The 27776-nt window shown below is 47.6% G+C and overlaps 3 protein-coding genes across 3 annotated transcripts; 1 reads left to right on the top strand and 2 right to left on the bottom strand.

Moving 5' to 3' along the window:
* Positions 1–1976: 1976 nt before the first annotated feature.
* LOC102563688 (olfactory receptor 51A7) lies at positions 1977–2927 on the top strand. The gene has a single exon (XM_006273133.2). It carries the CDS (start codon positions 1977–1979, stop codon positions 2925–2927), a length of 951 nt encoding a protein of 316 aa, XP_006273195.2.
* A 10588-nt stretch (positions 2928–13515) lies between these two features.
* LOC102563442 (olfactory receptor 51G2) lies at positions 13516–14451 on the bottom strand. Its single transcript, XM_014600801.3, has one exon. The coding sequence runs from the start codon at positions 14449–14451 to the stop codon at positions 13516–13518; it is 936 nt and encodes a 311-aa protein (XP_014456287.1).
* An 11885-nt stretch (positions 14452–26336) lies between these two features.
* Positions 26337–27293, bottom strand: LOC102563206 (olfactory receptor 51A4-like). The gene has a single exon (XM_006273132.3). The coding sequence runs from the start codon at positions 27291–27293 to the stop codon at positions 26337–26339; it is 957 nt and encodes a 318-aa protein (XP_006273194.3).
* Positions 27294–27776: the final 483 nt, after the last annotated feature.

The raw sequence follows: 27776 nt of genomic DNA, 5'->3' as shown, positions 1-27776 counted from the left end.
CAGGAGGGATCCTAGTTTTCTCTGATAAAAAAGAATTCCCAGTTTTCAGATTAAAAAGAGTAACCTCAAATCCACATTTTTCTATGATTAAAATGAAACACCTCTATATTATATCTATCTATCTATCTATAGATATATATATATCTATAGATAGATAGATATATCTATGGATAGATAGATAGATATATTTTATATCTATATCTAGATATAGATATAGATATATGGATAGATAGATATATTTACTTAGTCCTTCATGGCTGAAGATGACCATATCCAGTGGGGGGAGAGGAGGGAAGAAGAGAGAAAAAGAAGTGTGAAAGAAAAAGGTAAGGAGAAAAGAGAAAAGGAGAAAGGAGGAAAAGGAGAAAAAAGGGAAAGGGAAGAGAATTAAAAGGGGTGGAGGCTAGGTCATGTGAGTACGTACATGGCTTATAAATGTGATCTTTGGTTTGAACAATCTGATGCAATAGGAGAGCAATGAGGACTGGATATGGGAGGTATTGTTTTCCTGGCCGCACGTTTCTTCATTGCTTCTGCTGTGTGTTGCTCTTCAAAGGTCAATGCTTTCTTCTGGATTTGGGACCTCCAGGATGGACGGTTGGAAGTGATTTGCTCCCATGACTCTGGGTTGATGCCGAAACTCTTTAAGGACATCTTTAGGGTGTCCTTGCACTGCTTCTTTTGTGTGCTGTGAAAGCGTACAACATTTGACAGCTCGCCATACAAGACTTTGTTTGGCAGGTGAGTGTCAGGCGTTCTTGAGAGGTGGTTGGCCAATCTTAGCTGTGCCACTTTCAGTAACATGTGAATACCGAGGAGAGTTGATCTTCTGAGCACCTCGGTGTCTGGAATCTTGTCCTACTTCAATATATATCTTACTGGCATTTAATTTTAAGAAAGGAAAAGTGTGGATTTGGAGTTAATTTTTTTTAATCTGAAAATTGAGGATTTTTTTGTCAGAGAAAACCAGGATCCCTGTTGATCAGGCTTTGAGGTCTTGTCCAAGGCTCCTAGCTCCTGTGTCTTGGATCGGTGTTTGGATCCAAAGGGTATGGTCTCTCACCTCCCTTTATATATCATATAATTTGCATTTCATAATATATAAAATTAGTTTAGGTCTTCCTCCTAATGCATATTAATAATCTGGCTTCTGTTTCCCAAATATGGTCACCCGTAATTGGAATTTTCCATTATGGGCTTCTCTGGCCAGGACTACATGAGACATTTACTGTGCAGTACCATGTTACTACTGCACAATAGCTCATTAGTACTGTGCAATAGTATCACCAGGCACTAACCAGGACTTGATGCTACCGTGCAATAGTAACAAGCCAGTGCACACTTGTAACGAGCTACTGTGCAGTAAGTGTCACTAGGCAACCATGCCTAGATGCTACCACGCAGTAACACCGATTACTGCACAGTTATTTAGTACTTGGTTATGCAAGTACTAAATGACTGCACAGTAACAACTGTGCAGTCAGCTTTTCATGTATACATGGCCTCTGAAGCCCTCCCACAGCCTACAGGTAACACTGAATATTTTCAGCAGTGACTTGGCTGATGAATAGAGAGAACACTTCCTAAATGTGAAGACAATACCAAGATTTTCTACCTTGCTATGCAAAACTTTATACATTATATCAGGGACAACTTTGAACTCTCAGGGTCTATGTAGTGCTTAAGCAAGATCAACAAGTGGTAGGGGCATTTCAGGTATAGTCAAGCTACTCTCCCCTAGTGCAGTTGGATGGACTAGATGAGCTTCATCTCCCCTTGCCTCTCCTCAGGTAACCAAGACTTCTAAATTCACCATTGGTTCATCAGAGTGGAAATCAGTAGCAGATCCAGTGGGAAGAATGGGAAGGCCCTTCCTAGTTCAGTAACAGGTTATGACCAGTTTCTATAATCTCCACTTTAATCAATGCCTTGCTTTAGCTTCTAGGGAGCAGAGTCCGTGGCACTGACACTCGTTCATGGCAGCTTCCAACCACACCAGCCCTGCTGTATTCCTCCTGACAGGCATCCCAGGACTGGAAAATGCTCATGCCTGGCTTTCCATCCCTCTGTGCTCCATGTACATCACCGCCATCCTAGGGAACTGCACAATCCTGTTCATTATAAGGACAGACCCAAGCCTCCATCAACCCATGTACTTTTTCCTGAGCATGCTGGCTGTCACTGACCTGGGTCTGTCAGCTTCCACTTTGCCTACGATGTTAAGCATCTTCACATTTAATGTGAGGGAGGTTCACATTGATGCTTGCATTGCCCAGCTGTATTTCATCCACACCTTCTCCCTCATGGAGTCAGCTGTGCTGCTAGCAATGGCCTTTGACCGCTTTGTGGCCATCCACCAGCCCTTGAGGTACAACTCCATCCTGACCCATGCCACTGTTGCCCGGATAGGGCTGGGGTTTGCCGTGAGGAGTGTACTCATGGTCATGCCAACCCCCATTCTCCTCCGCAGGCTGCAGTTCTGCTTTCCCAACATCCTCTCCCACTCCTTCTGCCTTCACCAAGACGTCATGAAGTTGTCCTGCTCTGACAGGAGGATCAACAGCATCTACGGCTTGTTCGTTGTCATCTCCACAATGGGCTTGGACTCGATGCTCATTGTCCTCTCCTATGTCATGATCATAAAGACCGTGCTGAGCATTGCCTCCAAAGAGGAGCGCCTCAAGGCTCTGAACACCTGTGTCTCCCATATCTGTGCTGTCCTCACCTTCTACATCCCTATGATTGGTATCTCCATGATCCACCGGTTTGGGAAACATGCCTCCCCACTTATCCATGTCTTCATGGCCATTGTTTATGTGCTGGTCCCACCTGTGATGAACCCCGTTGTGTACAGTGTGAAAACCAAACAGATCCGGCAGAGGATAATTCAGAAGCTCCAGAGACAAAACACCATGGACAAGAGCTAAGGGGAACCTTTTGTCATAGAAATCATAGAATCATAGAAAATTACAGCTGGAAGGGACCTCAGGAGGTCACATCTAGTCTAACCCCCTGCTCAAAGCAGGACCAGCCCCAACTACATCATCTCAGCCAAGGCTTTGTCTACCTGGGTCTTAAAAACCTCCAAGGATGGAGACTCCATGACCTCTCTGGGTAACCTGTTCCAGCGCTTCACCACCCTCCTAGTGAGAAAGTTTTTCCTAATAAACAACCTACACCTCCCTTGCTGTAACTTGAGCCCATTGCTCCTTGTTCTGTCTTCTGCCACCACTGAGAACAGACCAGCTCCAGCCTCTTTGCAGCCCCCCTGCAGGGAGGTGAAGGTTGCTATTCAATCCCCCTCAGCCTTCTCTTCTGCAGATTAATCAGCCCAATTCCATCAATATCTACTCACAAGTCATGTCCCCCAGCCCCTAAACCATTGTTGTTGCTCTCCATTGGACTCTCTCCAATGTGTCCACATCCTTTTTGTAATGGGGGGACCAAAACTGGATACACTACACCACAGTACTACACAATATAGTCCTTCCCTTCACAACAGAGAAGATACAAGGATTCCTGGATTATGAAGTTCTCACACCCTGTGATAGCAGGTGCCATCAACATACCTAGACAGACAAGAAACATTTGTGCATTTTTGACCCCCTAATAGCTGATATTTTTGTTGTGCAGTCACCCAAATGCAGGGAGTGATAAATGATATGCATCCCAACAATGCAACAAACTGCTTACATTTTTCTCAGACTTGTTTGGAAATACTTTATCAGCCCCTAGCCCAACTGACAAGCTAATGTTTTAAGTAACTTGTAATAAGGAATAAGCTAATAGATTTGGATAAATGGAAACTGATGCAACATAAATCCCAATCCAAAGTCTGTTCTAAATTCTGAGGAAAGTTGTGGGGAACACTGAAAGACAATGTTTCTGTGTAGTTTCCCAAAAGCTGCTAGTAAAAAGTATGTAAAATAAACTTTGTTTGAGGTTTGTGCACAGTTCTGTTTGATTCTCCCTGGTGTTTGATCATTGTTCTTTAGGCCTAAATCTTTTTTTTTTTCACCTAATTTATCCAAAATAGACCTGTGTTAAGGTTTCATACCCCCAGTCATCACTGTGGTATGTGACTGCCTGAAATTCAGTTAGCCTTGACAGTGTGGTGTGGGGCCCTTGCATGTTAAAATGGACACATACGTGAGCACCCATACAAACTGTTGTTTATATTTTAGTATGGCCTAGAGACCACAGAGGGCATAGGGGTCCCACTATGACTTCCGCTGTAGGGACACAGGCTAAGAGGCAGTCCTTGGGAATGGATATGCTGCACATTGAAGTGTGACTGCAACCCGTATTGACATATCCGACCAGTATTGTTAATGGCAACAGTATAGCTGTGGCAATACAGGGATCAGAGTGGGCTGAAGAACCTGCATGGCAACCAGGGTAAATACTCAGATTGTAGGTCTTGGAATCATTGAAAATGGGGGTTCAAAAAGTACCTCAGGAGGTCACAACTAGTCCAACCCCCTGCTCAAAACAGGACTAGCTCTAGCTACATCATCCCAGCCAAGGCTTTGTCTAGCCAGCTCTTAAAAACCTCCAAGGATGGAGTGTCCACAACCTCTCTGGTTTGCCTGTTCCAGTGTTTTACTACACTCTCCATGAAACACTTCTTCCTAATGTCTAACCTAGACTTCCCTTGCTGCAACTTGAGACTGTTGCTTCTTGTTCTGTCATCCCAAAGGTGATGCAGAAAGCACAACTCATATATGTTTGGTGGAGAAAGCTCAGAAAGGTTTATTATTGTCAGACAGCACACAGGTTGGTCTGATTAACAGTCAGTCCACTTAGTGAAGCTTGCCTTGACAGGTAGAGACACTGAACGTTATTCATGTCCACTCCCCTCCCCAAGTCCCTATAAGGGACAGGTCTCTCAACTCCTGTATTTATATGTGTGTACCCCACTCCCTGTCTTGCACCCACTCTTCTCTCTCTCTCTCTGTTGAGATGTTCATCTTTATTTGCCTTGTTTGCCCAGTTCATGCACCTGCACTCTCATTAGTGTTCTAACTTTCACAATTGTAACTGCTGTTTTCATGCTCCCATCAATCCTTTTTCCTCATTGGTGCATTTTTTTATGTCTTAGTGGGTCTTCTAGCAGTCAGGAGGCCCCTTTTTCCCATACTGCTTTTCAGCACCGTACTTAGCATAACTACAGCTAGGCACAACCAGAATGCCTACATTGGTGTGACTGGATGCCTGTTGTTTTTTCTGTTTTTGTTTTTGGGGTTTTTTTGGAGGGGAGGGGTTGGGGTTTTTTTTTTTGGGGGGGGGGTGGAGTGGGGTTCCTGTTCAGGAGTGTGGCCAGTGCAATACAGTAATCCAATGGGCACATCTATATGAGATGCTTCAAGTCAGCAGATTAATTCTATTGAGCATTAATTCAATGCATAAAAAATGTGCTAATTCACAGTAGAATTAGTCTACTTCATATTAGTGTCACCAAAAAAGCATGCATCAGTGCTAATGTGCAGTAGCGTTGATTATAGCAAATTAAGTTAGTTCCTGTAATTACAGGTACTAATTACGGCACATTAATGAACATGTACACATGCCCAATGGCTATCAAGGGTTCACAGGAAAACAGGGTTGGAAGGGATCTCATGAAGTGATCTACACTATGCCCCTGCTCAAGGCAGGATCTTCCCTAACTAAACCATCCAAGTGTCTGTATGACCTTCTCCTGAAAACTTTCAAAGATAAAGACTTCATCACCTCTCTGTGTGGCCTTTTCCAGTGTTTATTACTCTCCTCACGAGAAAGATTTTCCTAATATCCAACCTCAATGTCTCTTGCTGCAGTTTGAAACAATTGTTCTTATTCTATGAATCTGTAGTCCTGTCCCTTATGACCACAAAGAATAACCCATCTCCATCCTCTTTGCAGTCGCACTTAGGGGATTTGAAGATTATAAGACTAAAGACTATCATGAAAGTAGTAGATTTATTAACAGTTGCGATGAAACAACAGGTGCTTTGTGGGACTGGCTTGATTCCCACCCCGCTGCCCCAACTTTAGAAAGGGTTGACATGTATATGTGGCCTCACCTAATCCAGCTAAGTGAGATATACTTCCCTTTTCACTCAAAGGAAATGAATAGATTCCACTTACTTTCTTTTAGAAAGTCCAGGAGCTCTTAGAAGCCAGCCATGTTTTATTTGGCTCAGAAAGAACATCTCCCCATGTTTGCTGTCTTTCTTACTGCAGCCGATTCTCAGAGCCCTCTGCCTGTTCCTAGGCCAAATTACCATATTGCCCAGCTTCTTTTACAGGGCTTAAATGCAAAGTTGCCATTTTGCCTGCAATCATGTTTACCCAAATGCCCAAACATACCATCTAAAATGCCATCCCTGTGAAAGCTTCATCCAAAGGTTCTCAAACTTTTGAGGCCCAAGACTGCCTTGGGAAATGCCAGCTCCTCACTTTCACTTATCTCTTGACTACAGAATCATACTAGAGCAATTCTTCTGTTGCAAAGAACTCACAAAGGCCACACCAGGTGGTCATGTTTTTGGCACACTGGATACCTATTTGACATCTCTGGGTTGATCTTATGAATCGGGTGCAGGTGTCAGCCCACAAACAGTGCTGATATTGCACAGCACCCTTAAAAGGCTCTCCCAGCACCCCAGGGTTCTGTGTCAGTTCAGTTGAGAATCACTTCGATTTCACAGGAAGTATAGGACTGCAAACAATCTCCTGAGCCATTGAGCCCATTCCCATGCAACTCCAAGGATTTCATAGATTCATAGATGTTAGGGTCGGAAGGGACCTCAATAGATCATCAAGTCCGTCCCGCTGCATAAGCAGGAAAGAGTGCTGGGTCTAGATGACCCCAGCTAGATACTCGTCTAACCTCCTCTTGAAGACCCCCAAGGTAGGGGAGAGCACCACCTCCCTTGGGAGCCCGTTCCAGACCTTGGCCACTCGAACTGTGAAGAAGTTCTTCCTAATGTCCAGTCTAAATCTGCTCTCTGCTAGCTTGTGGCCATTATTTCTTGTAACCCCCGGGGGCGCCTTGGTGAATAAATCCTCACCAATTCCCTTCTGTGCCCCCGTGATGAACTTATAGGCAGCTACAAGGTCACCTCTCAACCTTCTCTTGCGGAGGCTGAAAAGGTCCAGTTTCTCTAGTCTCTCCTCGTAGGGCTTGGTCTGCAGGCCCTTGACCATACGAGTTGCCCTTCGCTGTACCCTCTCCAGGTTATCCGCATCCTTCTTGAAGTGCGGCACCCAGAATTGCACGCAGTACTCCAACTGCGGTCTGATCAACGCCCTATAGAGGGGAAGTATCACCTCCCTGGACCTATTTGTCATGCATCTGCTGATGCACAATAAAGTGCCATTGGCTTTTCTGATGGCTTCGTCACACTGCCGGCTCATGTTCAACTTGGAGTCCACTAGGACTCCAAGATCCCTTTCCACCTCCGTGCCACCCAGCAGGTCATTCCCTAGGCTGTAGGTGTGCTGGACATTTTTCCTCCCTAGGTGCAGCACTTTGCATTTCTCCTTGTCGAACTGCATCCTGTTGTTTTCTGCCCACTTGTCCAGCCTATCCAGGTCTGCCTGCAGCTGTTCCCTGCCCTCCGGCGTGTCCACTTCTCCCCATAGCTTTGTGTCATCTGCAAACTTGGACAGAGTACATTTCACTCCCACGTCCAAGTCGCTGATGAAGACATTAAAGAGTATTGGTCCAAGGACCGAGCCCTGCGGGACCCCACTGCCCACACCCTTCCAGGTCGAGACCGACCCATCTACCAGGACTCTTTGGGTGCGACCCTCTAGCCAATTCACCACCCACTGGACTGTGCAGTCATCCACATCACAGCCTCTTAACTTGTTCACCAGTATGGGGTGGGATACCGTATCGAAGGCCTTCCTGAAGTCCAAGTATACGACATCCACCCCTCCTCCTGTGTCCAGGCATTTCGTAACCTGGTCATAGAAAGAGATTAGGTTGGTCAGGCACGATCTGCCCGCCACAAACCCATGCTGGTTTCCCCTCAGCATAATTTGTCCTGCCGGGCTCTCACAAATGTGAGCCTTGATAATTTTTTCAAAGACTTTACCAAGGATGGAGGTGAGACTGACCGGCCTATAGTTGCCCAGGTCCTCCTTCCTCCCCTTTTTGAAAATGGGGACCACGTTAGCCCTTTTCCAGTCCTCCGGGACTTGGCCTGTGCGCCATGAGCATTCGAATATTCCCGCCAGTGGCTCTGCAATGATGTTGGCCAGTGCCTTCAGCACCCTCGGATGGAGCCCATACGGGCCTGCCGACTTAAAGGCATCCAGTTCTTCCAAGTGACTCTGCACCACCTCAGGATCTACGCATGGCAGTCTGGCGCCTTGCTGCTGCCTCTCTACAACCCCAGTGAGAGACTTGTCGTGCCCCTCGCTTAGGAACACTGAGGCAAAGAACTCATTGAGGAGTTCAGCCTTGTCCCCCCTATCTGTCACCAATTGTTTCTGCCCATTTAGCAGGGGTCCTATTCCTCCCTGGGACTTCCTTTTACTCCCTATATATCTAAAAAACAATTTCTTGTTGTCCTTTACTTGGGATGCCATCCTCAGCTCCATGGTAGCTTTGGCCCATCTAACTGCCTCCCTACAAGTGGGAACAGAGGAGGTATATTCGTCTTTGGTGATCTCTCCCTGTTTCCACTTTTTATGTGCTCCCCTTTTGGCCCTTAGGCTGCCCTGGATTTCTCTGGTCAGCCATGGAAGCCTCCTGGCCCCTTTCCCTCTTTTGCCTCGCTCGGGGATCGTCTTGCTTTGTGCGCAAAGTATCGTTTCCTTTAGGCACAGCCACCCTTCTTGGGCACCCATCCCATCAAGGAGTTACACTTATTCCTTTAGCTCCCAGACCCTGATAATCTTGGGGAAGGAGGTTATGCTGGGGGAGGAGATTATCACATGGCCTCAGGAATCCTATATTCCCCACCCTGCATCCATCACAGACACAAAAATAATACCACTCCATGGACTTCTATAGCTTATAATCATGGGAGGTGGTGGCAACTGGCTTCTGGTAAATGATGCCAAAGAGGGGCTGATATTTGGAACTTCAGCATTGCTCATGTTTTAGGTACTAATCTAGCTCCCATTATCATTGTCTCTAAACACAATGAGGTATGTGAATGTGTTGAATCTGCACGTGTGAATCTAAAGTTATTTGCTGTTGAATCTGCTAATGTCAATGCATGTGTAGCTTTACTTTGGGTTCCCACTATATTCTGTGCCCTCCAGGCTGGCAGCACTCTTTCCTGCACTTGTGGGTGGAACTATTTATTTGTGAAGACCCTGGGACAAACATCACACATCAAACTTCCAGTCTTTCATGTATTTTCACTCCCAACATCCCCTCTTACAGAAGGACTAGGGCTCCTCTCCCCACTCTGCAGCCAGGAAACCAGAGCACAGGAAGGCACAGATCCTGACCCACAAAGGGGCATGCAATTCATGCCCCAGATTTAGGTGCCTCTGTTGCCTTTGCAATTCATTGGAAGGGGGTAGCTCTGAGGACTGGGGTTCATATCCACCTATTTGCACATAGGCCAGACTACAGGAAACACCAAAGATGGGGGGCATCAATCTGGACCTCAGGTCCTTCCTGAAAGATCTGAGTTTAACATCTATCTGCAACTGGACATTACAGGCTGAAGCCCTTTCCTGGGCTCTAGCTCCTAACTGGTCCCTTTGGCCAGATGGCAACACCAACCTTCTATGTACCAGCCTGCTTTACCTGTGGCAGGTCAGGGTAGACTGTAGTTTTATTAACAGTTTAGGTTATGGAGTTGTCTGGGATGGTTTAGATAGGGATGATCCTGCCTCAGGCAGTGGGTTGGACTAAATATGACCTCCGATGATCCCTTCTAGCCCCACTTCTCTATGATTCTAGCCTGATGGTTACTGCACTTGCTCGTGACATGGGAGACCTGAGTTCAATTTCCTGCTTAGCATGACAGGCTGCAGATCTAGCTCGTCCACCTGCTAGGAGTGCACCCTCTTTGCTAGGCTCAGCCGTGGGGCTATATTTTGCATTAAAAAGCCATCGGTAAAGTACACAGAGTCTTCAGAACATGCTTCCCTCTCCCACGTGGTCACCAGACTGGACGTTCAGGCTCCAACATGCTCTCTCTGACCCCATGGATCTTGCATTCCTTGCTGCACAGTGGCAACTGTGTTATGTGCTAAGTTTGGTGCCACGGGGGCATGTTGCATGTGCTGTGAAAAAACCGAGCAGGTCAAGGTTCTCAAAGGTTGAGTTAGGAAACAGCTACACTTCGGATGTTTCTACACATGCCCTGGGATACACAGTTGGTACTGTGCTTTAGCAAGTACTAAATGACTGTACAGTACCCTGATGAGTAGTAGAGTCAAAGTCATGGTTCATGCCTGCCAACGCTACGTTGCTGTAATGATAAACTTCATCACCATAGCTCATCACTACGGTGAGGTAGCATCTCATATAGATGTGCAGTTTGGGTATCACACAGGACTAGGCATAAGATGAGCTCTGGGCACCCCAGCCCTACAGGTGACCCACAGTCTGGGCATGCTCAGTATCAGAATTGTAGCTGCTAATCAACTTGACCTTCAGAAACATCTGTACCTCTGGACTGTCCATTCATGTGGACCTCTGCAACCTGAATTCCCCCTGTGCCTCACTTTGAGTTCCCAAGGAGCTTGCCTAAATCTGTCATATCCCAGTGAACAGGCTTTATTGGGAACATGGTGCTGGATGAAGGATGAGCCATGCTGCTCTTCGCTGTGCCTTTTACTTTGAAGGAAAATGTTTCTCCCCTCAGCTGCAGCATAGCCATGGTTCTGTGCACCTGAACTAAAAGCTGCAGCAATGAACTGAAGTATCTCATCAGGCAGTTATAGATGACCCCGCATTGGTTTGCAAGCCCTCAGCTTTGCAAGGGTGAAGGAATCTAACCCTATACATTAGCCATGTTCTTCTGGACTACCCCAACTCTAGGACTGCCCTTTCCAGCCTCATGAGATAGATTAAGCAAGGCTGGATGTTACTCTGTGCTAGAGCTGCACTCCATGAAATACAAAGGGGATGTCCAGGAGCCGGTTACAACCCCTTGCTATTTTAGCCAGTTCTTTACCAGCTCCAGTGAGGTTTAGAACAGCCTGGGGGAGCTCTGAATTAAACCAGCTGGTTATGCTTTGCCAGAGCAGTTCCCCTAGCAGATTGCTAAAAAACTGTATCTTCTGGCCACATCCACCAAGATGCCACCCATAGGAGACAGGGTACTCTAAGGATAGGACTTGCCTCTTCACCCATAGGAGATAGAGGCCTGTTACCACCAGCGTTGCATTTCTGGGGGGGTGGTAGGATTCGAACAAAAGAGGGGACCTCGCCAGGACTCCTGAATGTCGGTCCCTCCCATAGCCATTCTGCTCTGATCAATGTACAGTGCATTTCCCTGAGATCATTTGGCATGTACCACACACCCCATTCACCCCTAAATTTATCACCCCACCCTAAAAATTGGGTCTGAAGTAGGGAAGATAATTCTCTGCCTCAAATAAATCACCATGCTTTAATTCCTGCTCCAAAACCAACTATGGTTGTTAATACATATGGACTGAAGAATGAACCATTAAGCCTATTGACTCCCTCAGCTGTCTAAATAATAATATCACTACTACTACCAGATAGTTGGTTTTGGAGAATGCATTTAAGGTTTCAGCTTTTGGATAAGCTGGAAAAGGAAGGTGAGAATGGTGAAGAAAGGGCTCTATTCAGGCTCCACTGCTCTACTTTGGCATCAATGGAAAAATCTTTGTTTTTCATTCTGTCTTCCCACAATAAAAATGTGTGTCTTATCGGGGAGTGTACTATGTGGGGAAAAAAACAGTAATTTGCAAAGCTGACAATGCATTGGGATGACTGGTTAGCTTATCCTGTGCCTCATGTTTTAATTATGTCTCCAGCCAATTTCAGTTGCAAGCTCCAAGCCATGAGTGTGGAAAAGTGTGAAAATGCCTGTTGTAACCCCAGCCCTAAACACATATGGTGCAACATTCATGGAACAGCCATGACCAAGCACATATGACCTGGGATCATAAGCGTAACTGCAAAAGAGCTCAGCAGCTTTCCTGCCGGATTGCAGGATCTTCATGGACTATGCATGTTTGAGAGGTTATTTACAATGCAGACACCATTTGTAGCCATTCTCTTTATTCCACAGACAGACAAGAATTCAGAATGGGTACAGATAATGCTACCTATGCAGTGACATCTCACTAATTTCCTGGCTCTGAATAAACCCAACCACTGTGAGCTTGCCCATAAGGTGCTAGTAGTGGGTCCTGAGGACTGCACAGGCCCATCTAATTCTGCTGCTGCACCCCAGAGCTGAGAATTCACCAGTGAGGCTGATCTGATCTCACCCCCAAAAAATGAAGGGCTCAAGAACAGGACCTTGGGAGAAACTTTCTCCTCTTGGTATTGTTCCCTTCCATAATCCTCCCTCTCCAGATACTTAGGGCAGGACAGCTCTTTCCCAGGTCTTGGAGCAAGGGTGGGCAAAATACAGTCCATGGGCTGGATCTGGATCACCAAGGCATTTTGTCCAGCCTGCACCAAGTCCATCAGCCCTGCCCCATCCAGGCACAGGGGGCAGCCTAAGTCATGGTGAGTGCAACGTCTCCCATCATCCCCGGGTGCACAGCGGGGCTGGGGTGGCACAGCAGCCAGACTCCATTTCCTGGCAGCCCCAGTGGTGGTTTCTTCTGCCCCCACTGCCTGGGCACACCAGTCCACCTGCCCTGCATCCACCACTGGAGCTAGGACTCATGCAGGCAGGGCACACGTCTGGGCAGATGGGATGGGGCTGTGGGAAGGTGAGGAGCCACATCCAGGAGTGGGGTGGGTGGGCAAGGTGGAGGATCAGGATCAGGATCATGAAGCAATGACCCGTGATCCACAGCCTGCATGTCCCTGCAACGGGTGCTGGTTCTGAAGGCAGGGGTGAGCAGGCAGTGGATCGTGGCTCTGCCCCGGACCCCAACCCTGCTCTGTCACCACCCCATGATCCTGATCTTTGGGCCTACCTGCCCAGTCTGCTCCCAGATGCACCTCTCCACCCACCCATGGCCACATCCCATCCCCCTGGCCCCATGCTGTAGCCTGCAGGTCCTGGCCAGTAGTGTCCATGAAGACTCTGGGATTGTGGAGTGGTGAAAGAGTGGGACCAGGGCCTGGGGAAGAGCTGTGATCACCTCTCCACATGCTTCTGCCCACAGAACTGGCAGTCATCACAGGTGCTCGTGGGCAGCAAATCACAGCTCATACCCAGCCCCAGCCCCACATCATCCTTCCAGCCAAAATAATTGCCCACCCCTGGCTTCGAGTCTATCAAGTGCGGCTTGGTAGCTCCTCATTTTGTCTTATCCATAAACATTTAGGAAAGCCTCTGTGATCCATTTTTTCTTAGATCCCTTGTGACCAGGGCTGGAGCCCTGTGAAGACTTGACCCATCACTTGAAGAATGTCTTGACCATCTGTGCACGGATCTGCTTGGTTTTCACGCTATATACAATGGGGTTCATCAGGGGCGGGACCAGCAGGTAGACATAGCCCATGAGGATCTGGACCACGGGGGATAAGTCCTTCCCGAATCGGTGTACGATGGACAAGCCAATCATCGGTGTATAGAAGAGCAGAACAGCACAGATGTGGGAGACACAGGTGTTCAGGGCCTTGAGACGCTCCTCCTGAGATGCAATGCTGAGGACGGCTCTGAGGATCATTACATAGGATAAGAGAATGAGCAGAGAGTCCATCCCAACTGTGGAGACAATGACAAACAAACCGTAGATACTGTTGACCCTGATGTCCGAGCATGCCATCTTCATGACTTCCTGATGCAAGCAGTATGAGTGGGAGAGGACATTAGCTTTGCAGTACTGAAACCTTTTGAGAAGGAAAGGGAGTGGAAAAATGAGAAGCACCCCTCTTAGCATGAAGGCCAGTCCCATTTTGGCTATTCTTGGGGTGGTTAAGATGGAGGCATATCTCAGTGGGTTGCAGATGGCAACATATCTGTCAAAGGCCATTGACAGAAGCACTGAGGATTCAATGAAGGAAAGTGCGTGGATGAAGAACAGCTGAGTAAAACAGGCTGTGAAGCTGATTTCTTGGACATTAAACCAGAATATGCCCATCACAGTTGGTACAGTGGATATCGATAAGCCAAGGTCTGTGAGGGCCAACATGGAAAGGAAAATGTACATGGGTTCATGAAGGCTTGGATCAGTTTTTACAATGAACAGAATGACAGTGTTGCCTACCATTGAAACAACATATATGGAACAGAAAGGGATAGAAATCCAGATGTGGGCAGCTTCCTGCCCAGGGATCCCTGTGAGTAGGAAAACTGAAGATTTGACTCTGGTATCATTGAACATTGACATAGTTCGCTGGATGGGTCGGAACAATTTCAGGCTTGCTTCCTGGAAGGACAAGAAGAGGACACTCACTAATACTGAAAAAAAGATACATGCAGTTCTTAAAACTTGGGATGCTCCATGAAGATCAACAACACTATTCCCTCAAATTTACCCTTGTGAGAGGAAAATGGAAAAAAAACAGGAATGAATTGGACCTGAGTTCTGTTTATTTGGTCCATAACAATAGTCAGCCTCACTGTGACTTTCATATAATCGTCATTTCTGGCTCTCTAATTCTGAGTGGCCTCTCATATCACACCCTGTTTTTATCACAAATGTCTAACATATGAAATTGTATTAAGAAAATGGACATTTCATTGACCTGTCTGGATGTTATTTCTAAACATGTTTCAGTGCTTCCTGGGTTTTGCTGGGTTTGCTTAAACTGGTTGTTATCTGTTCAGAATAGCTAAAGATTAAAACAAAAAAAAAAAAATATATATATATATATATATATATATATATATATATATATGTAGACATAGAGCTATCTTTGATATATCTATATCTCTATCTCTAGAGATAGAGATAGAGATATCTCTATCTCTATCTCTATATCTACAGATAGATAGAGATAGAGATAGAGATAGAGATATCTCTCTATCTCTAGCTATAGATATAGAGATATAGATATATAGATACATACAAAGCATATATATACATACACATACATATATGTATATACATACAAGACTTTATATGACTTGTGAGGAGCGGCTGAGGGAACTGGGCTTATTTAGGCAGCAGAAGGGAAGACTGAGGGGGGATTTGATAGCAACCTTTAACTACCTGCAGTGGGGTTCAAAAGAGTATGGAGCTGAACTGTTCTCAGTGGGGTCAGATGACAGGACAAGGAGCAATGGGCTCCAGTTGCAGCAAGGGAAGTTAAGGTTGGATATTAGGAAAAACTTTCTCATGCGGAGGGTAGTAAAGCACTGGAACAGGTTACCCAGAGAGGTGGTGGACTCTCCATCCTAGCAGGGTTTGAAGACCTGGGTAGACAAAGCCTTGTCTGGGATGATGCAGTTGGGGCTGGTCCTGCTTTGGGCAGGGGTTGGACTAGATGTGACCTCCTGAGGTCCCTTCCACCCTCATTGTCTCTGATTATATGATCCTAAGTCCCGTACCCCAACCTCCTCACCATTTTTCTTGCCCTCCACCTGACTCTCTTCAATTTGCCCACATCCTTTCTATAATGGGGGGCCCAAAACTGGACACAGGACTCCAGATGTAGCCTCCCCAGTGCTGGATAGAGGGGAGGAATCACTGCCCACCATCTGGTGGCAACGCTTCTACCAGTGCAGCCCAGAATGTCATTAGCCTTCTTGGTAACAAGGGCACATTGATGGCTCCCATTCAGCTTACTCTCCACTGACACCTCCAGGTCTTTTTCTGCAGAGCTGCTGCCCAGTCTGCACTGGTGCATGGAACTGCTCGGTCCTAAGTGCAGGACTTTGCACTTGTCCTTGTTGAACCTTGTGGGGTTTGTTTTGGTCCAATCCTCCATTTTATCTAGGTCATACTGAATCCTAGCCCTAACTTCTAGCATATCTAGTACTCCCCGCCCCCCACCCCACTACTATTCCTGAACATATGGGCAACTGATGCCTCCCAAATCTGGGACAGCACGGTGGCAGCGTGGAGGTCCCCAAGTGGTCAATCACTGAGCTAGTGGTGAGACCAGAAGTGCATTTCCAGTTTTGCAGTTGGCGCTTCCAGGGGGTGCACGGCCGATCTCATGTGCACCCGCATGCATGCCTGTACGCATTGCCAATGCCCAAACACATATCCACAGATTTCCATTCCCTGCATCATTCTGAAGGCTTGTCTCTGAAAAACTAGAGAGAAATCAAAGTAGAGTCAGGAAGATGGGCAAAGGTTTGCAAGACCTACCTTTCAGCCACAGCTACAAGGAGCTCAACTTGTTTTCATCACAGAGATGTTTATGAAGGGATTTGATCACAATCTATTGGTGCCTACATGAGAACACGACTTGGATGAAAGGATCTTCTGGTCTAGGTGGCCAAGGTCTTACAAGAGCCAACATCCAAGTCAGATCTATTCAGACTAGAAATAAAGCACATTTTCTTTTGTCAATGAGCGCAGTTTATCATTGGAACAACTTAGGCAGGGTTGTGATGTATTCTCCACCCTCTGCATTTTTTAACTCAAGATTGGGTGGCTTCCTACAATACAGACATAACCCCTATAAGAATTAATTCCAGGGAGTCCTGTCTGTGTAAAGGAGAAGGCATGGCCATAAGATCCCTTCTACATCTCTGAATTTATGAATCATGTGTCTGGATCTCCATAGGACATAATGACACAACGGATCTGTTTGTAGCACCTTGTATTGCAACGAGTGCCCAAAAGGCATTTACACATTATTTTTCCTCTGATTTCTGATTGTCTTCAGAATTTCTACAACAATGCAGTGCAACACCCAGATGTTTATGAGGAGACTAAACCTGATGGCTCCATATAAGCAGCAACATCTTAGCCCCTGTCCTAGTAAGTCAAGTCAGCTCTCCTGATTTGCTGTGACATCAGATGGGATACAGGCTTGGGATTTCCTTAATGCTACAAGGAACACTGGGATCAGCATATAAAATGCTCATTCTCTGGATTTTTATCAAGTCCCCAATTTGTATAATATTATATGTAATATTAGCCCCTGTACCGCACATTTACCCAGGGTGAGTTGCTTGCTGGAAGTGTATTTCTAAAGGCAATTGAGAAGGATTTGCATAAAACCTGAACTTCAGCTAACAAATAGAAGTAATCTATAGGTCTACGTCTATAGGTTTGCCTCTGTATTAGATCTGTATCATCTCCATCCCCTAGGAGTGTTAGTGTGAAGGAGACAGAGTTGCAAATCTGTCATAATTTATAAATACTTTATGTGACCTCCCTGTTCTTGGGACATTTGTAGTCTATCTACACATGCATTTAAGCATGACTAAATTTAATGTGCATTCATGCCTAGTGGCTGGGCAGACACAACATGAAAGTTAGTGCTAGATTGCATCTATGTGTGCAATAATGCACCATAACTAATCACAACTAATTTTGATATCTGCATTTGCAGGTATTTAATTTAGGTGCAATTAGCCTAATTTTGCTGTTTTTAATGCACATTGAGGGTGTACACATGTAGATGCGTGCCTGTAATGCGCATTAAATTAGGCTAATGAGCATTAACGCATCTCATGTAGACGCACCCTTTGAGTTTTAAGACTGAATCAGGTTCAATACAGAGAAGTTTATTATGCACATACTATATGAACTCTACTGAGTTTGATATCAGGCTTTTGGAAAATCAAGCAGAAAGCCAATCAAGAGTTGAAAAGAAACCACATCTCGTTAACGAATTTGGGGTAGTTAAGAAACAATGCCAGGGGTCTTAGCTATGCACTTCCCATCTCCAGCCTCCAGCCAAGTTATAGAGTTGCCAGTCAGAAGAGCTAAAGGGCAGTGCACGGTGACAGAGACACTTTCTGCTCAGGGGTTGAACAGTTGATGCTAAGCTACTTTCCCACTGTCAAAGGAAGCTGGGTCTGCTGGAGTCCCTAGGGCATTCGGGAAGACAGACAGGTCTGAGGACTCGTGCTTTAAAATCTTTTTAAGCCCTCTTCAGGTCGGGCTTTAACCCCGCTGCTCAGATCACACAGCACGGTGGTTCAGGCAGTGTTCCTGGACACCCGGCTCCCCACAGCTCCCAGGCTCCTGAAGCTGCTAGACCTCCTTGGTAAGTGCATTGTATGAATGGAGTGATATTGCCCTCGGTCAGGCCCGAGATGGGGAGAATCAGGTGCTTCCTCACCCAGGGGAGGCAAAAAGCACAAAGTTGGGCACCTGCAGGAGGACGCTCAGCAAAACCAGGTGCAGTCCAGCCTGGCCCTAAGGTGGGTATTTCTGCAGAAGCATTGGAGATTTCATCCTCCAAACCACCAAACCATCTCACTTGCCTCCAGACCGACAGCAACAAGGCCCTGCAGCTTGCACTTCCGGTATTTTCAGGGATAATATATTTGCCAACTACAGTTCTAGGGGCCAATGAACCCAAGGCCATTGCCATCTGCTCCTTGATCGCACCAGGGGTCTTTTCACAGCATGCACCTTTCAGGAAAGGATGGCTGTGGTTCTAACACTGAGACTCACGCTGGGCATTGCCTTCAAAACCCCCTGACCTCCATTTGACTGTCAAAACATAGCCAGTCCTTCAAGGATCATGCTCGTAATTAGTGGAAGGGGGATTTCCTTGTGGTCTGAGAGGAGATTAGGCTCCAGCTCACAAAGACAGCCCAGCTGAGACCCCTGCCCTTGCACCAAACAGTTGTTCCAGATGCATGCAGCTCACTGTGCTTATCTGGCCCTTTGCATTTCAGAGAGACACGGAGAATGAAACCAGCCAACATACCTACGTCCTGACGAGGCAGGGGCACAGCTCATGGCAGAGAAGACTTCCACCTAGCAATGAGAGTCATTGGAGCACTAGCCCTGACAGCCGACTGCATCTGCTGAAACAGAGGTGAAACAGTGTTTATGAAGCACCCCGGTGTGATGCTTCTGGGACCACCTGGCCACCTGGGTGATCATTTGGACATTAACTTGATGTAACCCCAGTTTCCCCCAATGCTAACACTTTAGGGAAGCCAATCTTGGGCAGTTTATAATGGAGCCCATCACTGGTGTGTCATGGGGACTGCGGCATAGTCCCTGCTATGAGCTATATTCCTGGCGTGCAGGGACTTTATCACTTTCCCAATGGTTCAAATACGGCACTGGAGGATGACAGAGGGGAAATTACATTATTTCGGGTGTAATCTTGCTACAGTAAAATACACAATGATACAGCAATAGTAATACTCCAGGGGCAGCTTTCTGCTTCCACGTGGCTACAGAGCGGCTGAGGAGGTAGTCAGAGTGGCCTTTGTCTTATGCAAAGAAAATGAGAGATGAAAACCCTCCCATATCTTCTGGGCAGGGGGGGATTCCCAGAGCTGTAGCCTCAGCAAGGCTCATTTTTTTAGCAAAAACCTGCCTTCTCCAGGGGTTTTGCTGGAAACCAAAAGAAAGAAGGAATGCAAGAAAATGCAAACATTTTAGTCTCTTCTCAATGATCCTTGCTGGGGGAGAACCAAGATCCACCAGGTAGTTCTGTAAACTCCTGTTTCAATCTCAGGGAGACCAAATCTCTACAGTATTTAATTAATATTTATTATTTATTATTTAATTTAATTTAATTAATATTTATTATTTAATTTAGTATTTAATTTTTCTATCTCACCCAGCAGAGTGTGGCTGGAGTGCTCTTGCCTGTATTGCACAAGTGACCAGGCTAGATGGTTATGAGGTTTATTACAGTCTTAATGGCTTTTAATCCCATTTATTCAGGACAGTTGTTTTACAACACAACGTGTAGACATAAACTCTGAGCCCACCTTTTCTGCACCATGCATTGTCCCATCTCCTTTATCTCATTTCTAAGTGGTCACAGCCATTCAAATCCCTTTCCATGGGGCACCTTTGCAGGCTCCTAGTCATCTCTTTGCTCCTCTCCATGCCCATGGGGTCTCAGTGATACCCGTTTTGAGATGGACCTGCTGTTTCCTTGTGCCCCCACTCAGAAATTGTTTGAGTCCTGTCTTCAAACCAGTCAAGGTTTTTGCTCTGGTTTCTTCTACTGGAAACATCTTCCAACAGATAAGTGGGGACCAGCTTCTAATTTCCAGCCTGAATTGACTCTCAGCCACATCACATCCATGTATCCCAACCTCAAGCATCTTTTCCTGATGCATCCTAGGGTCACATTTGCCTTCTTAAATGGCTGATCAATGCACAGGCTCCCAGCAGACCCCACTCTTCTCCATCTTAATTCATGGGCATCCTGATACGGCCACCATCTCCTGAGCAGAAGATCATCTGTCTAGCACAGGGCTCAGGTCATGTTGCACTGCGGTTACGATTAATCCATGCCTTTGTGCAGTTAACAGTACAGCCCATAGATATTCCTTACATCCATAAAATATAAGGCCAGTCCAGACCATTATATCGTTGCCTGCATATGTGACAGGCCATTAAAATTCATCCACCTCTACTAAGCCCCTAAACTCATGCTTGGCTAAAGCATCTCTTCCAAAAGAGACCACAGACCCCATGAGAGAATGATCCCACCGGGATCTTGTTCCTATAGCAAATCTCCCTGGGTATCAAAAATGCATCTCTTATCTTTCAGCAGAAAGGGCCTGGCAGAACTGGCTCCGGTTCTGCCTTCCTCTGCCAGATGCAAGAGCCCTGAGGTTTCCTGCCTGTGAAAGATTTGTGGCTTGCTCGGTGATTTCCTTCCAGAGTTTTAGCTTTGTATTGCTAATGCTGAGTATTATCAGACACCATGCTGCATTCACCAAGCCTAGGCAGACCTATGTTATTATCCAGTCCTTTGCCATTTCCTCTTGCCCAGGGCACTGCTCCATCTGGCACTGAGACGAAGGCACCTTTAGGGAAGATGGATGGTGGCCATTCATCCCCACCCCATGGCACACCTGGGAGGAGAAGGTGCTGCCCTGATGCTCCCTTTAAGCACCTGCCATTATGTCTTGAGATTGGAGAGAGAGCACCACACAGCTGGTAACTTTACTGTTGTCGATACATGCTCAAGAGAACCAGGTAAAGGAGCATGCCCACCGTTACAAAGGCAAAAACCCCACAATCCATACCAACCTGACCAGGAGGAAATACTGTGATCCCCCTGCTTTCCCTGTGCCAGGTTTAGGTGTGATGTCTGGTGCTGTGTCAGGGTTGAAGGAAGTTTTATGAATAGTTTAAATGATGGGTTTGTCTGGGCTGCTTTGGATAGGGTTCATGCTGCCTTGGGCAGGGGGTTGGACTAGATGTGACCTAGTCCCTCCCAACCCCGCTGCTCTCTTATTTCTAGGACTGTTCTGAACAGGAGAGGAAACTGCAAGCAAACATGGTGCCTAAGGAGTTGCACAGCATAACCACATTTAAAAAAGCAGTATCATAGGGGTGGCTAATGCCCACTAGATCATGTCTGCTCATGTACTCTCTTGCCGGCCATGCACCCTTCAGAGCTGTTTCAGACCTATGAAGTGGTAGGCGGTGGTGTATATTGTCAAAGCTGCAGGTGCATTCATTAACGCCCTCTGAGCAACCCAGAAACTGGCCTGGCTTATTGAAATGGCTTGAATTAACCACTTCTGGGACTGGTCCTGCCTGCTCATGACTGTATTAGTATGAAGCCAAGTCCAAAGAGCCAGCTGAGCCAGGAAAGTCAGCAGCAGCAAGGAGGACCCATCTTCCCTGCAGTGGAAGGAGGCAGCACCTAGCTTTGGGTCCTGTTGATACGGAGTGGACAGGGAACGTGCTGGGAACCTGGAGATCGAGTCCGTTAGGGCCACAAATGGACAGCGTTGATGCCTCAGCCTTGCAAAAGTTTGCTGTAACCCCTGGACCTGCCCGACTTTACTATGCATAAAGAAGACTCAGCATCTCTGTGCCAATAAAGGTAGACCTCGTTTATAAAGAGGTCATTGCATGCCATGGCTAGGTGCAGCATTGGCACCCTTTATTACCATTTCTAGTAGCTCCGATGGGAGTTAAGGTCTGCTTGTCCAAGCCACTATTCAAAGACATACAGGACAAAGAGAAGACCCCTGCTCCAAATGACTTTCACCCCGAGCACCAAGAGGGCTGGTCCCTTGCTCCCTGCTCTCTGTCTGGTAGGGTCTTTGGGGCAAGGTCTTCCATTGTGCTCAGGGCAGATCCGGAGGGGATGCAGTGGTGCAGTTGCACCCCACTGCTGAATGCACCCCCCTGAGGTTTTTAGGGTCCCCAAAGCAGGTAAGGATCCAGCTCCTTCCCCTCCATGCTCAGAAGTAGGTCCCCCTCCACTCCTCTTCCACCTCTCACCTGCTGCAAGCAGCCTGTGAATAACCAGGTGCTGCAGGAAGTGAGAGCAAAGTGTTTGGGACTCATCCCGAGTGAGGCAAGGAGCTGGCTTGGGATAGTGTTGTTGGCGTGTCACTACCAAGGACAATTAAGCTACTTGGACTCTATGTGGCCCTGCTGACATGTGTCCACCACAACCAGCAGTGCCAGCTTCAAGAGTGCTGGTCAAAACACCTATTCTGCAATACCTCCAAGTGGGGAATCAGAGAGTCTTATATACCCCTCACTCTTGAATGAGGAGTTGCCAAGGGCAGCAAATAGCAGCCCTTCCTCCTGGCTCTGGACCTGGACAGACAGCGCGTTTACACCAGTTTTGTCCAGCCATGTAAATCCCACTGGACTCTGGAGTGGAAAGATAACCAGCTCATCCATGAGACAGGCAGGCTGTGTTTGCTGTTAGCAACCTGTCCTTTGCTCCGTTTACATTGAGTAAGGGGCTTCTCAGCAATAGGGTTGGAAGAGGAGCTGGGATTTTAACTGGAAGCCCTCCTTGCAGCCATCCATCCTCCAAGGAAAGCCAAGGGGAAGACAAGTATCTTGCATTCAAGCTCCCTGAAGTATAGGGAGTGTGTTTCTGATCCGGTCACTAGCCCCCAGGCACAGAGGCAGTGGCCCATCTCTTCTGCTGCAGCAGGATGGAGAAGCACATTCATCACTCACTGAGGTTGATTGTTAAATCACTAAGTGCTTGGCCAGATGAGCAGGAAAAGAGGTGCCTTGGCCCCTGCCTTATCTATGTCCTTCCCTCTCTCAAATGCATTTCCATTCGGAAGTGGAGAGAGAAGCAAGAGATGCCCCAGGGTGCACGCAGGGAGTGAAAGGTTGACAACAGAGCAATGTGTCTTATCCCATCTCCAGGCAGCTATTGCTTGTACATATTACCCTGCAATCTGAGAGACACAGTGTTGTGCTTCTTAAATAATAAGGTCTGTGGTGAAGAGGCTGCCTTCCTGTTTTATAAGGGTACAGCAGCAAGCACAGTGGGGATCTGGTCCTTGCCTGGGCTTCTGGGCCATTCTGCCGTACAAAGGACTCATCACCATCATGGCTGGTGGAAGGATCGTTATGATCCAGCATTACACAGGTGGAGAAAATTTCTCCTTGTCCTGTCATCTGCCCCCACTGAAACCAGTCCAGCCCCATCCTCTTTGCAGCCCCCCTGCAGGGAGGTGAAGGCTGCTATCTGTCTCGGACGGCCAAAGCCGACTCGAGGTGATTTAATAATTGCTCGTTCGTCGGGCGGGCTGGTGAATAGAGAGGCCGAGAAAGCTTTATGGTTGTAAAACTTTACTTACGTCGCTTGTGGTTGTGACGAAAATGGTCCGGTCGTCTGAACAGCTATGTTAGTTGTTCCAGCTGGCAGGGCTCAGGCCAGCACGTCCATCTACAAATCAGGCCGGCAGGGAAAAGGATACGTCTGGGATTGCGCTCGGCGACGGGGAGAAGAATCGGTAGGTGATCAGTCTATCGATCAGCTCAGCTGCAAGTCAGATCTCTTTTAGAAGCACTCTGCAGCGTGCTCAAAGTTCTCCGACTTGGGCGGAAGTCGCGCGAAATTTTAAACTGCTAGCAAGCCAATTACTAGCCGCCACGTAGGAATAATTTAGAGCTGGCCAATAGCGGGACACAAATTTGCATTTGAATGGCGGGAACTCTCTTGCACCGGGGGTTTTCTGCTGCAACAGAAAACCTTTACTTTGCAAGAGGCTCTCATGTGGCGGGAAAATTCCACCGTGCCGAGGCACCAAAATCACTGGGTTGTGACACTATCAAATCCCTCCTCAGTCTTTTTTTCTGCAGACTAAATCAGCCCATTTCCCTCAGTCTCTCCTCACAAGTCATGTCCCACAGCCCCCAAACCATTTTTGTTGTCCTCCGCTGGACTTTCTCTAACTTGTCCACATCCTTTCTGTAGTGAGGGTCCACAACTGGACACAGGACTCCAGATGTGGCCTCCCCAGTGCTAAATAGAGGGGAGGAATCACTACCCTTGATCTGGCGATGCTCCTACTAATACAGCTCAATGCAGCTGTTCACCTTCTCTGTGACAAGGGCACACTGCAGGCTCCTGCGCAGCTTCTTGTCTCTTGTGACCCCCAGGTCTTCTTCTGCAGAGCTTCTGCCCATCCAGTCACCCGCAGCCTGCACTGGTGCATGGGATTGCTTTGTCCTAAGTGCAGCGCTTTGCACTTGTCCTAGTTGAAGCTCATGAGATGTCTTTTGGCCCAATCCTCCAATTTGTCGAGGTCACTCTGAATCATAGCCCTACCCTCCAGTGTATCTACTCCTCCTCCCTGTTTCAGTGTCATCTGCAAACTTGCTGAGGGTGCACTTTATCCCATCTTCCAGGTCATTGAATGAGATAGCATACAAAACCGGCCCCAGGACCGACCCCCAAGGCAATCCACTAGCTGCCAACTACATATAGAGCCATTGACTACTGCTCTTTGAGCCTAATGATCCAGCCAGTTTTCATTGCATGTCAATCCAGTCTGAATCCTGGTCTTAATTTACATGAGTGCACACAATCAATGTGCTCGTCTCTCCATGCCCTGACTCTCCATTCCCACTGCTGATGATGCTTTTGCTGGTGGACACTGGCAAAGTGACCACTCTGTGACTCGGTTTCCCCACCTACACAATGAAGGTGACACCTGCAGGAGCACCTGAGCTAAACAGCGAACTCCTGGCACTCAGCATGGCATCTCTCTGCTTCATTGTGGGCCCTGCTGTGTCCCAAATCTGCCTGAGGAAGCTCTGGTCTCTTTTCTCCAGAGGCTCCAACAAGCACTTTTCCTTCCTGGGTAAGCATCTCACCCTGGGCTCAGCCAACCCTTTGCATAAATGAAAATGCAAACAGCTTGAGGTCCCTTAGTGAGAAAGTGGTCCATCCAGAGGCCAGATATCTCTTTATTCCTGCACTCTTTGCTCCGCTGAGACAGATGATTAGCTTATCCCACAGTTTCCACCCCCACTCAGGGTGCATAAAATGAACCTCCACATTATTATTATTATTATTTTAAATCATGATTTTAAGGCATACGCTGCAATTACTCAAATGCATGGCCCACCCTGCTATGTGGAAATCCAAAATAGGAAAATTTATAATGAATGTCATTGCAACGGCCACCAAACACCCAACAGCCTCCCGGTCGATGGAGCAACAACTATACAAATCAAAAATCCCAAATTAGAAGTGGACCAGGATGTGACAGCTAATTGCTCCCTACTGCTACCATCAAGGTCAGATTTGATCTACTTTAAGCTAAACAAAGCTTATAAAGAGAAATTAAATTAATCAAGTCTTCTGTTCACTATATCAGGGGTTTTCAACTAGGGGTATGCTCACCGATCGTCCGTGGGGGACCCCCACTCCCTGGGTTTCCGCTCATCTGGCTGCTGGGGGACACCTGCCTTCTCGACCGGCTGCATGGGGTACAATGACCCAAAAAGGTTGAAACCCCCTGCTCTACATCATAGCTATGACTCATGCATGTCCAGCTCCATCCTCTTTGCAACCGCCCTGCAGGGAGTTGAAGGCTGCTATCAAATCCCCCCTCGGTCTTCTCTTCTCTGGACTAAATAAGATCAGTTCTCCCAGCCTATCCTCAGTTATGTGCCCCAGCCCCCAAACCAGTAGGTAGTTTGACCCCCCCCTTTGCAAAAGTCTTATGTATGGTGACCCCCCCCCCCCCCCAGGCACAGAGTAGCACAAGACTGAGGGACCCCAATACCCTGCACTGGTCTCTTTAGCTGGGGGAAGGAGGTTGTAAGTGAGCAACCTCCTAGGCTTCACCCTCATACCCTGCCTGGGGAGGGGATTGCACCCCCCAGAAGACTTGCAGCCTCCCTTTTCTGTGCAGAGATAGGCCTGGTCTTCAGTGCATTGAGCAGACCCTCTGGGACCTCAGGAGCCGGCCGGTGATGCGCCCACGCACCTCCTTCATCTTCACGCAATAGAGCAAGGGGTTGAGGACCGGCGGGACCAGGAAGTGGAGGAAGGAGAGGAGGATGTGGATGAAGGGGGTGACATGGAGGCCCAGCCGGTTGATGAGTGACAGCACCAGCATGGGGGTGTAGAAGATCACCACCACAGAGATGTGCGAGGCGCAGGTGTTCAGCGCCTTGATGCGTCCCTCCACCGACACAATGCTGAGGACGCTCTTCAGGATCCAGGCATAAGAGAAGACAATGAACACGGGGTCCATCCCCATGGTGGAGAAGACCACAAAAAGGCCATATGAGCTGTAACGGCCGTTTGTGCAAGCCAGCTTCATCACATCTGGGTGCAAGCAGTACGAATGAGACAGGACATTGGGCTGGCAGTACCTCTGGCCCTGAAGGAGGAAGGGGAGGGGGAGATGCAAGACGATGCTCCGGACAGCGATAGCAAAGCCAATCTGGACCACCCGGGTGCGAGTTAAGATGGAGGGGTACCGCAGGGGCTTGCAGTTGGCCACAAAGCGGTCGAAAGCCATGGCCAGTAGCACCGAGGACTCCATGATGGAGAACGTGTGGATGAAGAAGAGCTGGGAGAAGCAGGCACCGGCACTGACCTCTTGGTGGCCAAACAGAAATAAGCTGAGCATGGTCGGCAAGAGGGCGGTGGATAGGCCCAGGTCCGACACGGCCAACATGAGCAAGAACAGGTACATGGGCGCATGGAGGCTCGGCTCCGTGAGGACGATGAAGACAACGGTACTGTTCCCTACAGCCGAGAGGAGGAACAAGATGCAGATGGGCAGGGCCAGCCAGGAAGGAGCAGCCTCCAGCCCTGGGAAGCCCATGAGGAGGAAAGTGAGCGAGGGGAAGGTGGTAAGGTTGGAAGCTGACATGATGCTGAAAGCAGCAGCCGGTGGGGTCCTGTCCCAGGGAGATCGGCAGAGCTGGTCAGCTGCTAGGGGGAAAGCAATGGCACATCAGCATGGGCGAGAAGGTGCATCAGGACAGAGCACTAAACCTACACAAACCCTGAGTTCACTGAGATAGCTCACTCGTAATGCAGGGAACATTTTAAGCCAGAAGTGTCCCCCTGCCAAAGTGCAAAAATGCCCCAGCCTGGCAGCACGTGCACCAAATCCCAGGGCATTTTTTCCAAGGAAACTTTTTTCAAATGCATTTCATTCTCCCAAAGAGCTGCTTTCACCCTCAAAATCTTTGTTTCTGAACTTTTTAAGAGTATGACAAAGGAGCTGTTTCCCATCAGTGAAAAAGCACAGGCCATTTGGGCTCTTTCAGAGACAACCACAGAACAACCCTGCTAAGCCCATGTCTAGGCACTTAGAGAAATGATAGGAGTAGACAGCACCCAACAGCTC

Source organism: Alligator mississippiensis, chromosome 1 (assembly GCF_030867095.1).
Source record: "Alligator mississippiensis isolate rAllMis1 chromosome 1, rAllMis1, whole genome shotgun sequence".
NCBI classification, from domain to species: Eukaryota; Metazoa; Chordata; order Crocodylia; family Alligatoridae; genus Alligator; species Alligator mississippiensis.
The sequence above is the reverse complement of the archived record's forward strand: the minus strand, read 5'-3'. Positions and strand labels throughout refer to the sequence as shown.

Excerpts from the sequence above, each read along its gene's own strand:
- LOC102563688 (XM_006273133.2), top strand. The coding sequence starts at position 1,977 with ATGGCAGCTTCCAACCACACCAGCCCTGCTGTATTCCTCCTGACAGGC.
- LOC102563442 (XM_014600801.3), bottom strand. The coding sequence starts at position 14,451 with ATGTCAATGTTCAATGATACCAGAGTCAAATCTTCAGTTTTCCTACTC.
- LOC102563206 (XM_006273132.3), bottom strand. The coding sequence starts at position 27,293 with ATGTCAGCTTCCAACCTTACCACCTTCCCCTCGCTCACTTTCCTCCTC.